The sequence below is a fragment of the Pelophylax lessonae genome (genome assembly GCF_965119305.1).
Source record: "Pelophylax lessonae genome assembly, chromosome: 5".
NCBI lineage: Eukaryota > Metazoa > Chordata > Amphibia > Anura > Ranidae > Pelophylax > Pelophylax lessonae.
The window spans coordinates 404282469-404299721 of record NC_138772.1 but is presented as its reverse complement, the minus strand read 5'-3'; the positions used below and the strand labels follow the sequence as shown (position 1 = coordinate 404299721).

The 17253-nt window shown below is 45.2% G+C and overlaps 1 protein-coding gene across 2 annotated transcripts in view; it reads left to right on the top strand.

The window, feature by feature from the left end:
• The window catches only part of KCTD1 (potassium channel tetramerization domain containing 1), a 226102-nt gene that overhangs the window by 196055 nt on the left and 12794 nt on the right, over positions 1–17253 (top strand). For both annotated transcript variants that reach the window (XM_082259559.1, XM_082259558.1), the window contains exon 3: positions 11442–11586. In XM_082259559.1, the coding sequence (XP_082115685.1) occupies positions 11442–11586 (145 nt within the window). The remainder of the gene's footprint in view (positions 1–11441; positions 11587–17253) is intronic.

Genomic DNA, 17253 nt, shown 5'->3' with positions numbered 1-17253 from the left:
TTCATCTTTCCCTCGATTGCAACCAGTCGTCCTGTCCCTGCAGCTTAAAAACACCCCCACAGCATGATGCTGCCACCACCATGCTTCACTGTTGGGACTGTATTGGACAGGTGATGAGCAGTGCATGGTTTTCTCCACACATACCGCTTAGAATTAAGGCCAAAAAGTTCTATTTTGGTCTCATCAGACCAGAGAATCTTATTTCTCACCCTCTTGGAGTCCTTCAGGTGTTTTTTAGCAAACTCCATGCAGGCTTTCATGTGTCTTACACTGAGGAGAGGCTTCCGTCGGGCCACTCTGCCATAAAGCCCCGACTGGTGGAGGGCTGCAGTGATGGTTGACTTTCTACAACTTTCTCCCATCTCCTGACTGCATCTCTGGAGCTCAGCCACAGTGATCTTTAGGTTCTTCTTTACCTCTCTCACCAAGGCTCTTCTCCCCCGATAGCTCAGTTTGGCCGGACGGCCAGCTCTAGGAAGGGTTCTGGTCGTCCCAAACGTCTTCCATTTGAGGATTATGGAGGCCACTGTGCTCTTAGGAACCTTAAGTGCAGCAGAAATCTTTTTGTAACCTTGGCCAGATCTGTGCCTTGCCACAATTGTCTCTGAGCTCTTCAGGCAGTTCCTTTGACCTCATGATTCTCATTTGCTCTGACATGCATTGTGATCTGAAAGGTCTTGTATAGACAGGTGTGTGGCTTTCCTAATCAAGTCCAATCAGTATAATCAAACACAGCTGGACTCAAATGAAGGTGTAGAACCATCTCAAGGATGATCAGAAGAAATGGAAAGCACCTGAGTTAAATATATGAGTGTCACAGCAAAGGGTCTGAATACTTAGGACCATGTGATATTTCAGTTTTTCTTTTTTAATAAATCTGCAACAATGTCAACAATTCTGTGTTTTTCTGTCAGTATGGGGTGCTATGTGTACATTCATGAGGAGGAAGAATGAACCTAAATGATTTTAGCAAATGGCTGCAATATAACAAAGAGTGAAACATTTAAGGGGGTCTGAATACTTTCCGTACCCACTGTGTATATGTGTATATATATATTTACTGACAGACTCCATGGCAGCATACGTTCGGGTAGGCCCCGCCTCCTCTCCTACCTCATAGGACCCCACTCCCATAAATATTTGCTCCCTTTCAGCATTAGTGTTCTTTTTTCGTCCTCCTCATACATATAGTTTTATGTTCCTACTTTCTTCGGTCCTATATGAAACGGTGGCAGATTGAGTCATGGAGTCTCCGATAAGCCCTGGCTCTTAGCGGGGTATGGAGGGGGCAATGGAAGAGACCCTTTGCAGGAGCTCTGTGGTCTGGCCGAGAGAGCCCTGCTGCTGCGGGTGGCCCTTTTTTGCCTGAAGATATAAGCTGGTGCTGCGTCTCCTGGGCTCGATTATGCTGTCGGCAGGGTGGTAAGCCCTGATATGGGACCAAGTTTCTTATCCGTTTTGTCTATCTGTATGTTTTTTGTACTGCCTGCTAGCGTTTTGCCATGTCTATGTTTTCTTTCTGTAGTATACCAGTAGTGCCATTGTTATAGGGTCTAATTGGGTCTCACACCTGTTATCCTGCCGGTTTTCTCGTTTCCTTGTCGGTTCCGCTCCTCACGGCCGTGGCCGCGATCGCGTCCGCCGCTTCCGGGTTGTCCGGCGCCTCTGCGCATGCGCAGTGCGCTCCGGATAGGTCTTTTCGTCGCGCAGACGCGATGTCTGATGTCACGTGCGCATGCGCAGTACCTCGGGATCACCTCGGGGCGGCATATTTAAACAGTTTAATTGACCAGAGCTGGTGGGAAGGTCGGAAGATCGGTAGCCTCCCCCAGTCTCTGGTATACTTTACTGAGGTAAGAATCTTCCTATCCTGGGGTCTGTTAGTATGGCATGGGACTGATAGTCTTTTGTCCTTCCTCCAGCTAGCTTTCAGTACAAAATCTGCTTAAGCTATGGACATCTCGTCACCGCCCCCTAGTGGCCAGCCAGCTCTTCCAAGGTATGTGCTGGATCCTGTAGCTAGATTGATCTGAGTGTCTTTTTAGTGTTTCTTATGCTCTGCTCTATGTGTCTGTCTCCAGCTCTTTTAGGCCTGATCAACAGCCACGTGCAGGCAGCGAAGACAGACATAAAAAACCGCAGCACCGGCGCTCCTCATCCAAATCTAAACGCAGCTCCCCCCATAGTAGGGGACGCGATGGCCACTCTTCCACACATTATGGCCAAGTGGAACGCCAGCAGGGGAAGAAATGCTGGGGATGTCGCGCTGTGATACCGGAAGGTTCCTCCCTATGTAAAACCTGTTATGCCCAAGCTACGAGTGAAAGGGAAAAATCAGACCAACATATTGAGTAGGTCATGCGCAGAGTTCTCAAGGACTCTCTCGCTGATTTTCACAAGACAAATGCTCCTGCAGAGCCGTCCCGCTCCCCTGATAGAGATCTTTTGCTTCAGGATCCGTTTGAGTCTTCCCAGCCCAGCCATCCTTGCATTCTTCCGTCAGATTCCGAATCTGATTCAGATGACTCCGGTTCTGAATTTGAGTTCAGCCTCGTTTCCCCGTTAGTGAAGGCGGTTAGAGAGGCCCTTGAGTGGGAAGATCCTGCTGTCTCTTCTCCAAAGCAGAAGAAATATTTCAAGCAGCTGTGCAAGGAGCGGTTAAACTTTCCATTTTTAGGGGAGCTGGGAGACATAATCTCTGAAGAGTGGAACAAAGTGGAGAGGAAAAATTCCATGACCACTAAAATGACAAAGATGTATCCTTTTAAACAGGAAGAGGTAAAATATCTGGAGTCTTCCCCCAGTGTGGATGCCGCAGTGATGCGTCTTGCGAAGCATGTCACTCTTCCAATGGAAGATACAGCATCATTCAGGGATCCTTTGGATAGGAGGATTGATGCTGACCTTAAACGGGCATATCTTTCAGCCGGTATGGCCTGTAAGCCAGCTTTGGCCTCGGCTACAATTTGTAAAGCAATTTAAGTTTGGATCAACGCCCTTGAGGAAACTCTTGGAGGAGTTTCGGAGGAAGTTCTTCGGAGCTCCCCGGTTCAGGAGCTGAGGATGGCCGCAGGCTTCTTGGGGGAGGCGTCTCTAGACACCATTCGCCTCTTGGCCCGAGTTATGCTGTCCTCTGTTATGGCAAAACGTGCCCTTTGGCTTCGTCCTTGGGTAGCCGATGCTGCCTCCAAACAGGCTTGGTGCCGAATTCCCTTTGAGGGTTCTTCCCTCTTTGGGAATAAATTGGATGCAGCCATAACTCGGGCCACGGGTGGAAAATCTGGGTTCCTCCCTCAGGATAAACGCCCAGGCGCTCGGAAGCGTTCCTTCCCAAGAAGACAGAATACTAATCGTTCGAGGGAAGCGCGCAGCTACAGACCAGGAAAATCTTATGGAAGAAGCTGGAAGTCAAGACAAACCTCCTTTCAGAAAAATTCCAAAGGCTCTTCGTCCGGTGACCGGGAGGCCGCTAAATCCTTTTGAGGTTGGGCCCGTCCAGTCTGTTCCGGTAGGGGCCAGGTTGCTCCAATTTCGGGACGTCTGGGCGGCCTCGATCCAGGATCCCTGGGTTTTAAATATTGTGTCCCAAGGGCACGTTCGACAACGCTCCCAAACCCAGGTTCGTTGCAACTTCCCTCCCTCCTGCAGCAGAAAAGAAGAAGGTTCTTCTCAGTTATGTGGATACCCTACTGGATCAGCGAGCTGTTGTACCAGTTCCCGAAGCGGAAAGAGGTCAGGGAGTCTATTCACCTCTCTTCCTCGTCCAGAAAAAGAATGGCACATGGTGCCCGGTAATAGATCTTACATATCTCAACAGATCTATCCATCGAGAGAGATTCAAAATGGAATCCCTAGTCACAATACAACATTCGGTCCTTCCAGGGGATTGGTTGGCATCAATAGACCTAAAGGATGCCTACTTCCACATTCCTGTGGCAAGAGAATACCATCAGTTCCTCAGGTTTGCTGTCAACCATGTCCACATGCAATTTACATGTCTTCCCTTCGGGCTCTCGACTTCGCCTCGCACCTTCTCCAAGACGCTGTTGGCAATTGTGGCCCTCATCAGAACCAGAGGTATCAGATTACATCATTACCTGGACGATCTTCTTCTTCTGTCCCAGGACAGGTCCCAGCTACTGATACATCTGGAGCAGGTGATCCTTACTCTTCGAGAGTTCGGGTGGATTCTCAATTTGGAGAAGAGCCATCTGGTGCCCACGCAGTCCCTGGTATTTCTCGGAGCACTGTCCAACACGTTGAATTGCACCATATCTCTACCAGAAGAGAAAATCCCAGTAGTCCAGAGCAGGGTGGCTCTTGCTGCCTCCCATCTCACTGCTCGTCAGTGTCTAAAGGTGGTAGGGACTCTAGTAGCTACCTCGCCCATGGTGAAGTGGGCTCTGTGGAAGTTGAGACCCTTCCAGAAAGGGTTTCTCCATCAATGGACGACAGAGAACTTATCACAAGTCCTTTACCTAACACCATTCATGAAGGGGTGTCTTCCGTGGTGGTTACGCCGTGAGAATCTAACCAACTGCCACTCAATTGCTCCAATTTCCTGGGTGACGATAACCTCCGATGCCAGCAGTACCGGTTGGGGAGCCCATTGCCTGGCGGAAGTGGCACAAGGCAGGTGGAATTTCTCCAGTCACGGAGTGGTATCCAACATCCTAGAGTTACGAACCGCCTTCAAAGCCCTTCAGGCTTTTCACCATCTGACTCAGGGAGCCTCAGTGTTACTCAGGATGGACAACACCACGGCAGTGGCATACGTCAAGAGGCAAGGTGCAACCCGCAGCATGTCTCTACTCCACAAAACGGAACCAATTATGTCCTGGGCCCAGCAACATCTGGCCAATCTCTCGGCGGTCTTTGTACCAGGAGTGTTGAATACGGAAGCAGACTTCCTGTCCAGATTTCAATTGGACAACAACGAATGGTCCCTCCATCAGGAGGTGTTCAATTGGGTTCTGTCTCTGGGAATCTCATCGGAGGTGGATCTCTTTGCGAGTCCACGCAACAAGAAACTTCAGAAGTATTATACGAGGTTCAGGGATCCCCGAGCCTTCGGAGTGGATGCCCTCACAGACAGATGGAACTTCCAGTCTGCCTATGCCTTTCCTCCGGTGCCAATAGTACTCCAATTCCTTCGGAGACTGAAGATGGAGGAAGTGGAGGTCATAGCAATAATTCCCTTCTGGCCCAACAGGCCTTGGTTTCCTCTGCTGTCCCTTCTCAGCTTCAGGGATCCGATCCCTCTTCCTCTCAGGCCAGACCTTCTATCGCAGGGTCCTACTCTTCATCCATGCCCTGCGCGGCTACACCTCAAGGCCTGGTTCTTGAGAGGGGGAGGTTGGAGGCCCTCGGATGTCCAGAAGAGGTGATTCCCACTCTTATGAGTTCAAGAAGAGCCAGTACCAACAGAGTTTATGAGAGGATCTGGGCAAGGTTTATGAGTCATCAATCTCGGAGTTTGGGTTCAGCAGTCGCTCCTACTATTCAGCAAATCTTGAGTTTTCTACAGTCCGGGTTGGATCTATCCCTCTCGGTTAGTTCTCTCCGGGTACAAGTTTCTGCCATGTCTGCTTTCACCGGAATTCAGTGGGCAAGACATCAACTGATCCAACAGTTTTTTAAGGGTGCAGTCAGGCTAAGGCCGCAGAGAAAGCCAAGATTCCCGAAATGGGATCTTCCGTTGGTTTTGGACTTCTTTACTTCAAAAGATGTTGCTTCCATGTCCATCAAGGAGCTTACGCTGAAGACGGTATTTCTGGTGGCTATCACCTCTGCTAAGAGGGTTTCAGAGATACACAATCTGGGCTGCAAAGAGCCTTTTCTGACCTTCTTTCAAGACAAAGTGGTCCTAATCCCTATGCTGGGGTCAAACCCTAAAGTAACATCTGTCTTCCACGAAAATTCTGAAATAGTTCTTCCCACCTTCAGAACAGATGAGGAGTCCTTAGTCCATCCTCTGGACGTGGGAGTCAATACTTAGAGGCCACATCCTCCTTCCGTCAATCAGATTTCCTGTTCGTTCTTCTCCATGGGAATAAGAAGGGAATGCGTGCTTCTTCGAGAGCAGTGGCTGCATGGATTGTTCAGGCTATACAATGGGCATATAGAGCAAAAGGCTTGGCTCCTCCAGAGGCGATTACGGCTCATTCTACCAGAAGCATCGCTACGTCCTGGGCAGTTTCTAAACACGTCGCGCCTGACGTGATCTGCAAAGCAGCCGCCTGGTCATCTGTGAATACCTTTCTTACACATTACTGTGTAGAACCTGCTGCTTTATCTTCAGTTAACTTTGGCGTTCAAGTTTTTTCAATTGACAGTGCCAATTAAAGTTTTTTCTTTGTTCAGCATCTTCCCACCCGGGAGTGTATAGCGAGTTATTTCCCGAACGTATGCTGCCATGGAGTCTGTCAGGAAAACGGAAAATTGATATCAAATACTTACCGTAATTTTCCTTTCCTGATGGACTCCATGGCAGCAGGAGTCCCCTCCCAATTCCTGAGTAGGCTAGTTACAGAACACTGATGCTGAAAGGGAGCAAAGATTTATGGGAGTGGGGTCCTATGAGGTAGGAGAGGAGGCGGGGCCTACCCGAACGTATGCTGCCATGGAGTCCATCAGGAAAGGAAAATTGCGGTAAGTATTTGATATAAATTTTCCGTTCCATATATATATATATATATATATATATATATATATATATATATATATATATATATATATATATATATATATATGTACACACGAGTGGGGCAATCAAGTCAAACCTGGACCTTTTTGAATTTATATAATAAAAGAATACATTTCAAGAAGTGCAAACTGCATTTATTTTTCAACATACTTCCCTGCTACATTTATACACTTATCCCAGCATTTAATGCCTGAAAAGCTTTGGCATAGAAAGATTTGTCAGTTCGCCTGAACCATCCTAGGACAGCCTGCTTCACCTCGTCATCAGTGCGGAAATGCTGACTGTGACGAGACCAGTCTCGCCTCATTGCATTGGAGGAGCCTGGTTGCCCGCCTGCTGCCTTTGGACTATGGACCAGACTTTAAAAGACTTTGGCTCCATGGCGATTTGACTGTGTTTGTGGCATCTGAGCGCTGTTTGGATATGTTGAGCGCTCAGATCCAGGCTATCTGGGGATGGGTTGAATGTAGGGGTTCTGTTCAGTAGACTGGGAGTTATGCATTTTTGTGTCTTTTTGTGTTTCTTTAAACATGTGGCTAATGGAGCCTTGCCTCTCCTGGAAGCTAAAACGTATTCCTGTAAACTGTAAGGAACAGGAAGCCAACTCCTAAAATGGGCATTACAGGAAGTTCTGAGGAGACGGGCGGTCTATTGACACTCAGAGTGATGTGTATTGAGGGCTCGTTAGGGAACCATTGTTCTGTGTCTGACTGTTGTGTGCATTGATTGCCCCCTGGGGCTTCTGTCTCCTTGCATTGGTCAAAGCTATCTGACCAATCCCTGTTGACTCATTTTCAAGCCCTCATTTGCATATACTGGAGAGGACCTTGGTGAGAACTGCAAGTGCTTTGCAATTGACCAATGGGAAGGCGGTTGTTGGGGGAGGGATGTTCCAATTTCTGTATAAAAGTGTGCTCTGTTCTTCCAATAAATGTTGTTCCTGTTTTACCCTCATCTCGGAGCTTTGTCTCGTTATTGGGGGAATCTGCTGCAGGGATTGCTATGGTCTTCCATACTCCCTTAGAGAATCACTAAGCTCTTATAAGAGCTTGGTCGTGCTGCACTCTCTGGGGAAAGAGAGGTTCACCCACAGGAACCTGGGGCCTTGTCGTTGGTCCAGGGTGGGTAGGAGATGCCAAGACCCTAACCAAGCTGCGGCGGTTCGTGGAGTCTGAAGTGCTTACGGTGTCTGGTGGAGTCCTTGGAGCCCTCGGGAAGCACTAGGAGCATCTGTCAACGGAGGTACCTGCTCAGGGGTGCCCTGTTCCGTAACACTGACCTCCAAGGAACTCTTTTTGGTGGTGGGGTGTCTGCATGCTTCCACTGCTTTGGTGCTCATTTTGATTCGAGACTGAAATGATGTTCCCAAGTTTCATCACATGTAATGATGCGATCCAGAAAATCCTGTCCTTCCTTGTAAAAACGCTCCTTCAACGCAGTGCAAACTTCAAGTCGTCTTTGCTGGTCAAAAACGGAAAGCTGGCTTGGTACCCTGCATGCTCCAACCTTTCAAAAATGCAAACGTTCATAAATGATTGTGTTCACTCTTCCCACAGAAAGATTAGTCTCTTGTGCAATTTCACAACTGGTTATGCGTCGATTATCCAGGATCAGGCGTTCCACATGCTGAATGTCCACAGAAATGACTGCTGTGTCCTGAGAACCACCATGGCCGGGATCGTCTCTGACGAACGTACGGCCGTCTTTGAAATGTTCACACCATTAAAATGTCTTTCCTTTTTTTTTAACCTGTAAAATAAAATTTTCAGTTTGACTTGGAATGCCCATCATTTAGATCAGGCATGTCCAACATGCGGCACGGGGGGCCGCATGTGGCCCAGAACCGCAGGCAATGCGGCCCACTGCCCCCTGACAATTTTTTTTTTTTTTTTTTTGCTGGGGAGGAAGAAAGTTGAGTTGGGGGCACGGCCACAGCGTTTTCCAACTAACTATAGACAGAGGCCACCTTGGAGGGGATGGGAGGGAGGGAGAGCGCCACTGGATTACAAATAGAGGGGGGATCTCCTGCTTACACAGCGGCCGCTCTCATACAAAGCCCTGCCTCCTGGACTGGCTCCTGTGATAGACAGCACATTGGTGACGTCTATCATAGGAGCCAGTCCAGGAGGCAGGACTTTGTATGACAGCGGTCGCCGGGTAAGCAGAAGTTCCCCGTTCTGTGTCATCCAGTGGTTCTCCTCTCTCTTCATTGCAGACTGCATTGGATGGGCTTGCACTGGTGAGGCTGCATTGGATGGGCACTGTTTAGGCTGCATTGGATGGGCACGCACTGGGCTGCAAGTGCCGTGCAATCTCCCGGATGCTGCGGGAGACTTAGGATGTCGGCAGTCAGTGACAGAGCCGCTGCTTTCTGTGTAGTTCCGGCTCTGTCACAGGCCGAGTGATATGAAATGCATTCCGCCTGTGACAGGAGCCACACAGGAAGCAGCGGCTCTGCTCTCTACTGCAGCCGCTGCTTCCTCCAGCAGTAGCAGTACCCGCCAGCAGTCTACAAAATAGGTAGAAAAGGTATGTGCATTAGCATGTGTAAATTGTTGCTATATGTTTTTCAATAACTAGTTGTGTTTTGTCATATGTCATGTCCTTGCTCATACATGTATAAATAAGGACATGAGATTTTCTGGCTGTCTAAGTCATATGTGCTAGGAGTGCAACTAGCCCTCAGCACATAACTGTAAATATCCCAGCATGTGCAGTGTTTCTGACTCCTACCACCATGACCACTTCAAATCACTGAAGTGACCATGATGGTTAGAGTGTTTCTTTAATATCTCTCAGAAGAAGTAAACCTCTGTATACTGATTCCATTGCATTTGATTGTCCTCTAGTGTTAAATTAGTGCTGGGGGGGACGCGGCGGCACGGGAAGGGCACAGTGGCATTTTATTGCTTATCTACCTTAACTATAGTATATATTTTATATGCGGCCCGAGAAAATTTCTCTACACTCAATGTGGCCCAGAGAAGCCAAAAGGTTGGACACCCATGATTTATATCTATATTACCAAAAGTATTGGGACGCCTGCTTTTATACGCACATGAACTTTAATGGCATCCCAGTCTTAGTCCGTAGGGTTCAGTATTGAGTTGGCGCACACTTTGCAGCTATAACAGCTTCAACTCTTCTTGGAAGGCTGTCAACAAGGTTTAATAGCGTGCCTGTGGGAATGTTTGACTATTCTTCCAGAAGCGCATTTGTGAGGTCAGGCACTGATGTGGGAGAGAAGGCCTGGCTCACACTCTCTGCTTTAATTCATTAAAAAGATGAAAGGTGTTCTAGGAGGTTGAGGTCTGGACTCTGTGCAGGCCAGTCAAGTTCCTTCACCTCAAACACGCTTATCCATGTCTTTATCGACCTTGCTTTGTGCACTGGTCCAAATCATTTGGTGGAGGGGAGATTATGGTGTAGGGTTGTTTTTCAGGGGTGGGGTTTAGCCCCTTAGTTCCAGTGCAGGGAACTCTAAAGGCGTCAGCATAGCAAGATATTGGACAATTTCAAGCTCCCAACTTTTTGGGAAACAGGGGACGGGCCCTTCCTGACCTCAACCTTATAGAACATCTTTAGGATAAATTAGAGCGGAGACTGTGAGCCAGGTCTTCTCGTCCACATCAGTGCCTGACCTCACAAATGTGCTTCTGGAAGAATGGTCAAACCTTCCCATAGACACGCTACTAAACCTTGTGCACAACCTTCCCAGAAGAGTTGAAGCTGGAATAGCTTCAAAGGGTGGGCCAAGTCAATATTGAACCCTACGGACTCAGACTGGAATGTCATTAAAGTTCATGTGCGTTTAAAGGCAGGTGTCTGAATTCTTTTGATAATATAGAGTGAGTGTGTTTATGTATTTTATATATGCAGGCCCTGTTTTCTGCCTGTTGTTGCTGCATAGTGATTGAAGAGCTTTGTCACTGCCCTTACCTCTGTGCCATTTCCTCATTCTACCTGGCTGGTAGACTGAAAACAATAGGCAGTGTGAAATAATATGAAACATACACAATGCCTCCATAGCCAAAGATCACGTGATGTTTTCCCTTAACTTTAGGCTAAGTGATGGTGCCCAAAATCATTTTATTTTAATTATGGCAAGAAACCGGAACTTTTTTACCCAGAGTAAAGTATTTTGTTTGTGACATGTGACTTGATTCATGCGAAGAGTGAACTTTAATTACCGGTCTACTAAAACATCAGAATGGTATACAGTATATGCACGTTGTGTAAAGGAACCTTATTTTTAATGTATTTTATTTAACTTGCTTAAACTTCAGATCTGTTAAATGTTCTCTACACTAATATACAACATAGTACCTTCTCATTTTCAGTCTATTGATTTTACATGAACAGTGACACCCAGTGGACAAATGAGCCTGAAATGGTGTCATGAGTTTGTATAAGATAGTTTATTTTCCAGCTGGCAAGGCATGCATTTGTACCACTTTATCTTGGCATAATAGAAAGATTGCCATCTAGCACATTTAGCGGCATATTTACAAGCAGTAAATGTGACATTCATCAGATATTCCCAAATGGGTAATCATTCATTGAAATTTAAAACATGTACGAGGAAGATTCATCTGCAGTGGATATTTGGTGAATGGCGCGTTCACTGCCTTATAATTCTACACCTTTCTTTTGTATTTTGTAATGCTTAATCACATAATTTTGTCTGCAAACGTAATGGTGTTGGTTTATTTGAATTCTTTTTGTTTCTCTGCAGAATTGGGAGGCTATTCGATGGAACAGAGCCCATTGTTTTGGACAGTTTAAAGCAGCATTACTTTATCGATCGAGATGGCCAGATGTTTCGTTATATATTGAACTTTTTACGTACATCAAAACTCCTCATCTCTGATGATTTTAAAGTAAGTACCCTTTCTCCTTACTAACAATATTTCCTTCTGTTACGTATATGGTTAAAAGTGAAAAGTGCACATCCAGCCATCATTTATTTTTTTTTTAGTTTTAGGTACAGTGGGGAAGAATAAAACCCCCTGGCAGGGTTTTACAGGGGCTCCATTAGACAGAATTCCCCTCATTTACTATTCTGGTTTCACTGGACAGGAGGCGAAGGAAAATCTGCAATAGCAACACAAGCCTGAACCTGAAATATTAGTGGGCATAAAAAAAGAATCCCCCCCCCCCATTTTAAATAATCCCATTTTGTTGCTTTGAAGCCTGAAATGAAGACAGAAAACACACAAGCATGTGCAGTATTCATTAAACCATTAATTTATTTATGCAATCGGCAACTTGCAGTGTAAAGGACATCAGAGAGCATATCGGGCATACAGATCTTAGTGCGGATGTCCTTGTCCCGCAAGCGGGTCCCGGTTTAATGATCCTCCTGGCCCCTGGCAGGCCTGATATGCACTCTGATGTCCTTTTCACTGTAAGTTGCCAATTGCATAAATACAATATTGGTTTTAATGCATGCTGCACTTAGAGTAGCGCTCCTTGCTTGTGTGTTTTTTTGGATTTAAACAGAGATTCTTTCATCTCCCTGGAGCTGCCTTCTGATTGCCTCTGCCTGTTTGCTATTGCTGCATCTAATTTAGTATGTCTGCTGGTGCCATTACTATCCTGCTGTCACCCTGGATCTTCTGTTTCCTCTAACTTTGCGCCATCTACTACTGGCTATATTTTGAAATGAAGACAGACAGGGTTTTTGTTTTTATCCAGCTGTATTTACTCAGTGCAGCTTATACCATCCAAAGTGAAAGATATGACACCAACACAAAAAAAAATAGAATGAGAAAAAACAGTTAGAAAAAAGATCACCCCCTTCCTAAAAATGACTTTTAAACTCAATCAGGTGTAGCTTATTACCTTCTCAATAGCACACAAATCCATTTGACTTTCAACTGTGATCAGCTGTGGTCATTTTGATTAGCTCAGCATGAAAAAAAAAAACTTTCCTGGAGCATTTCAGTCCCTGTATTGCAACTGAAGCACACAATCAACTATTGGTGGCAAGGCACTGTCAAAAGATTTCTGTGGTAAAATTGTGCACAGGCACAAGTCAGGAGATGGATACAAAAAAGTTCAAAGGCTTTATCAATGCCTAGACGCGCAGTGAAGTCTCTTATTAAGAAGTGGAAGGTATTTGGTACAACACAGACCCTCCCTGGATTAGACTGGATGAAAGATCCAGGGGGAAACTGGTCAGAGAGGCTGCCAGGAGGCCTGCAACAACTCTGAAGGAGTTGCAGGGATTTATGACAAAGTATGGTCATTGTGTGCATGTGACAAAAAATATCAAATTCTCCACAAATGTGGTTTGCATAAGAGGGTTGCAAAAAAAAAAAAAGCCACTCCTCAAGAAAGGCCACATTCAGTCACGATGCAAAAATGCACCTTGAAGATTCTGAGGCCACATGGAAAAAGGTGTTATGTCAGATGAGACTAAAATTGAGTTATTATCGCCTCAACACCAAACAATATGTCTGATGGAAATCCAATACAGTTTACCATCCAAATAACACTATGCCTACAGTAAAGCATGGAGGTGGTAATATACTGTTATTGGGGGGGGGGGGGGGGTTGGAGTTCTCTGAAGCAGGGACTGGAGCACTTGTCTCGATAGAAGAAGAATGGATGTGGAAAAATACCTTCAAATTCTAGGTGAAAATCTGCTGCGCTCTGCCAGAAAGTTGTCAATGGGAAGAAGGTTTACCTTCCAACATGACAATGACCCAAAGCACACAGCAAAAATGACCACACAGTGGTTGAAGGAGAAAAAGGTGAATGTCCTTGCATACTCTAGTTAGAGCCCAGACATAAACCACATTGAAAATCTGGGGAATGACTTGAAGACTGCAGTCCACAAACGGTCACCATCAAATGTAACTGAACTTGAACAGTTCTGCAAAGAAGAGTGAGCAAATATTTCAAAGTCTAGATGTGCAAAGTTAGTAGAAACATATGTCAACAGACCAAAGGCTGTAATTAAAGCAAAAGATGGTACAACAAACTACTGACACCAGGGGTTGATCCTTTTTTTTCCAACTCAGTGATTCTGTTTTTATTTTATTTTTTTTTTTTCCTGACACTGTGTTATATCTTTCACTTAGATGTTAGAAGTTGTGCAGCTGAATAAAACAAAAACTTTGTCTGCCTTCATTTCAGGCTGCAAATCAACAAAATGTGATTATTTTAAAGAAGGGCGAATTCTTTTCTGTACCCACTGTAAAATGCTTTTAATAATTGAGTAGATTAGGGGAAGACTAGAACCTTAGCTGGGTTTTTATTGATCTCTGTATATACACAGGCCTATTGGAGATTAAAGAAAGTAACTCCACTTTCATGGGCCAAAAAATAGCAAAAAAAAAAAAAAAAAAAAGAATATAGCGTATACAATTGCGACACAAGTCATATTGTAATTGAATGTTATTAAAAATTACCTTTCCTTTTCAATCTGCAGTGTGATTTTCTGTAAAATGCAGTGCATTATGGCAACATGGAGGCTTTCTGTACATTGCCCCCTGAAAATGTAATTTCCTGCTAGTGTGATTGGCTCACTGATTTTTCCAGAGGTCTGCCCTAAGGTGCCAGTCAGATTTTTGGCATCCCCTGCAAGAAAAATGTCATTTTTGGTGAGATGGTCCCAAAGTGAAATCACATCTAATGGGATGCAGACACTTTCCTCATTAGAGTCCTGCGTATGCAGCAGCTAATTAATTATAAAATCACTACCATGCGGGCTCACATTGCACATGGACACAGACAAACCGCTATTTCTTCAGAGTAAACAAAAGGTAGGAATCTGAAACAAAAAGTTTGTTAAAATCCTTGCAATGTACATTGATCACCCAGAGGGGAATGTTTTTTTCTTAACACAACTGGAGTTACTCTTTAAACATTAAAATGTGTGTGTGTGGGGGGGTTCAGCGCTGATGTGAGCAGCACATGTAGCTCACCTGTGCTCCTCCTATCCTGATGAGAGTCACAGAATGGTTTTCCCTGATTGACTGACTGTCTGACTCCTGGACTTTAGACAGATAAGTAAAGTTGGCTTTTTTATTTTTTATTATTTATTCTGTATCTAGAACAATTTGGAGTGGGGCAATAGGCTTAGTAACAAGGCCCTTATTTGGTAGATATCAGGAATACAAGGTTAAAAGCAATGACAAAGAAAAAAGGAGATATATCTGTGCTACAGGAGGCCTCCAGCTCACAGCCCCAACAAACAATAAAGGAAAAAGGCAAGGAAATTGCATCCAAATTGGAACAGTTTGCACATAAACCATCTCAAAATAATGTGAAAGAGTCGCAATCTAAGATATCTTTGTCACCTTCATCAACCCTTAAGGGGTCAAGTCTGAGTAGCAAGTCCTGTAAAATGGCTTCAGAGCCCTCTACCTCGGTTGCAGGGGGATTACTTGACCTTTCTGTTTCAGAGGTTTCATTGACTGAGGAGCCATTCTTAGGAGAGGTGTTAATGGCAGTAAATGGATGCAAGTCTGCTCTGTCAGAAATGTCGGATCAGCTGAAATGTATAAAAGAGGAAATGTCATTCTTTAGACAAGATTTACAAAAGGTACTGGAACGCACTACGGAGCTGATGGCAGAGTCAGTGGAGTTGAGGATGAAATAATACCTATGAAACAAGAAATTGAGCTATTTAAGGGAATAGCCGAGAAACAGAGTCATCAATTAGAAGATTTGCAAAACAGATTGAGGAGGAACAATATTCGCATAATTGGACTGCCAGAGAAAAGTGAAGGGAATAACATGAGACATTTTTTGAAAAAATGGCTTCTGGAGGTGTTTGGGAAGGAAGAACTGTCCCCCTTTTTGCCATAGAAAGTGCTCATAGAGTCCTGATGAGAACCCCCGCCTTGGGAGAGATCCCAAGACCAGTGATTATTACACTTCTTTTTTTTTTTTTTTTTTAAGGACAGAGAAAAGGACAGAGAAAATGTTTTTGCGTAAATCAAGAGAAATGAAAGAAATCCAGTTTATTGGGGTAACAATCACATTCTTTACAGACTTCTCTGCAGAAGTACAAAGAAGGGTGAGATTTATAGATATCAAGAGGCCGCTGCGGCAGTTAAATGTGCAATATGCTATGCTATATCCGGCGTGACTGAGAGTCGCAGCACAAAGAGTGGTTTATTTTTCTGATACACCTATTGCAGCCGCAACTTGGTTAGAAGGAAGTGAGCAGTCTACAGTGGGTACGGAAAGTATTCAGACCCCCTTAAATTTTTCACTCTTTGTTATATTGCAGCCATTTGCTAAAATCATTTAAGTTCATTCTTCTTCCTCATGAATGTACACATAGCACCCCATACTGACAGAAAAACACAGAATTGTTGACATTGTTGCAGATTTATTAAAAAAGAAAAACTGAAATATCACATGGTCCTAAGTATTCAGACCCTTTGCTGTGACACTCATATATTTAACTCAGGTGCTTTCCATTTCTTCTGATCATCCTTGAGATGGTTCTACACCTTCATTTGAGTCCAGCTGTGTTTGATTATACTAATTGGACTTGATTAGGAAAGCCACACACCTGTCTATATAAGACCTTCCAGATCACAATGCATGTCAGAGCAAATGAGAATCATGAGGTCAAAGGAACTGCCTGAAGAGCTCAGAGACAGAATTGTGGCAAGGCACAGATCTGGCCAAGGTTACAAAAAGATTTCTGCTGCACTTAAGGTTCCTAAGAGCACAGTGGCCTCCATAATCCTCAAATGGAAGACGTTTGGGACGACCAGAACCCTTCCTAGAGCTGGCCGTCCGGCCAAACTGAGCTATCGGGGGAGAAGATCCTTGGTGAGAGAGGTAAAGAACAACCCAAAGATCACTGTGGCTGAGCTCCAGAGATGCAGTCAGGAGATGGGAGAAAGTTGTAGAAAGTCAACCATCACTGCAGCCCTCCACCAGTCGGGCTTTATGGCAGAGTGGCCCGACGGAAGCCTCTCCTCAGTGTAAGACACATGAAAACCCGCATGGAGTTTGCTAAAAAACACCTGAAGGACTCCAAGATGGTGAGAAATAAGATTCTCTGGTCTGATGACATCAAAATAGAACTTTTTGGCCTTAATTCTAAGCGGTATGTGTGGAGAAAACCAGGCACTGCTCATCACCTGTCCAATACAGTCCCAACAGTGAAGCATGGTGGTGGCAGTATCATGCTGTGGGGGTGTTTTTCAGCTGCAGGGACAGGACGACTGGTTGCAATCGAGGGAAAGCTGAATGCGGCCAAGTACAGGGATATCCTGGACAAAAACCTTCTCCATAGTGCTCTGGACCTCAGACTGGGCCGAAGGTTTACCTTCCAACAAGACAATGACCCTAAGCACACAGCTAAAATAACGAAGGAGTGGCTTCACAACAACTCCCTGACTGTTCTTGAATGGCCCAGCCAGAGCCCTGACTTAAACCCAATTGAGCATCTCTGGAGAGACCTAAAAATGGCTGTCCACCAACGTTTACCATCCAACCTGACAGAACTGGAGAGGATCTGCAAGGAGAAATGGCAGAGGATCCCCAAATCCAGGTGTGAAAGACTTGTTGCA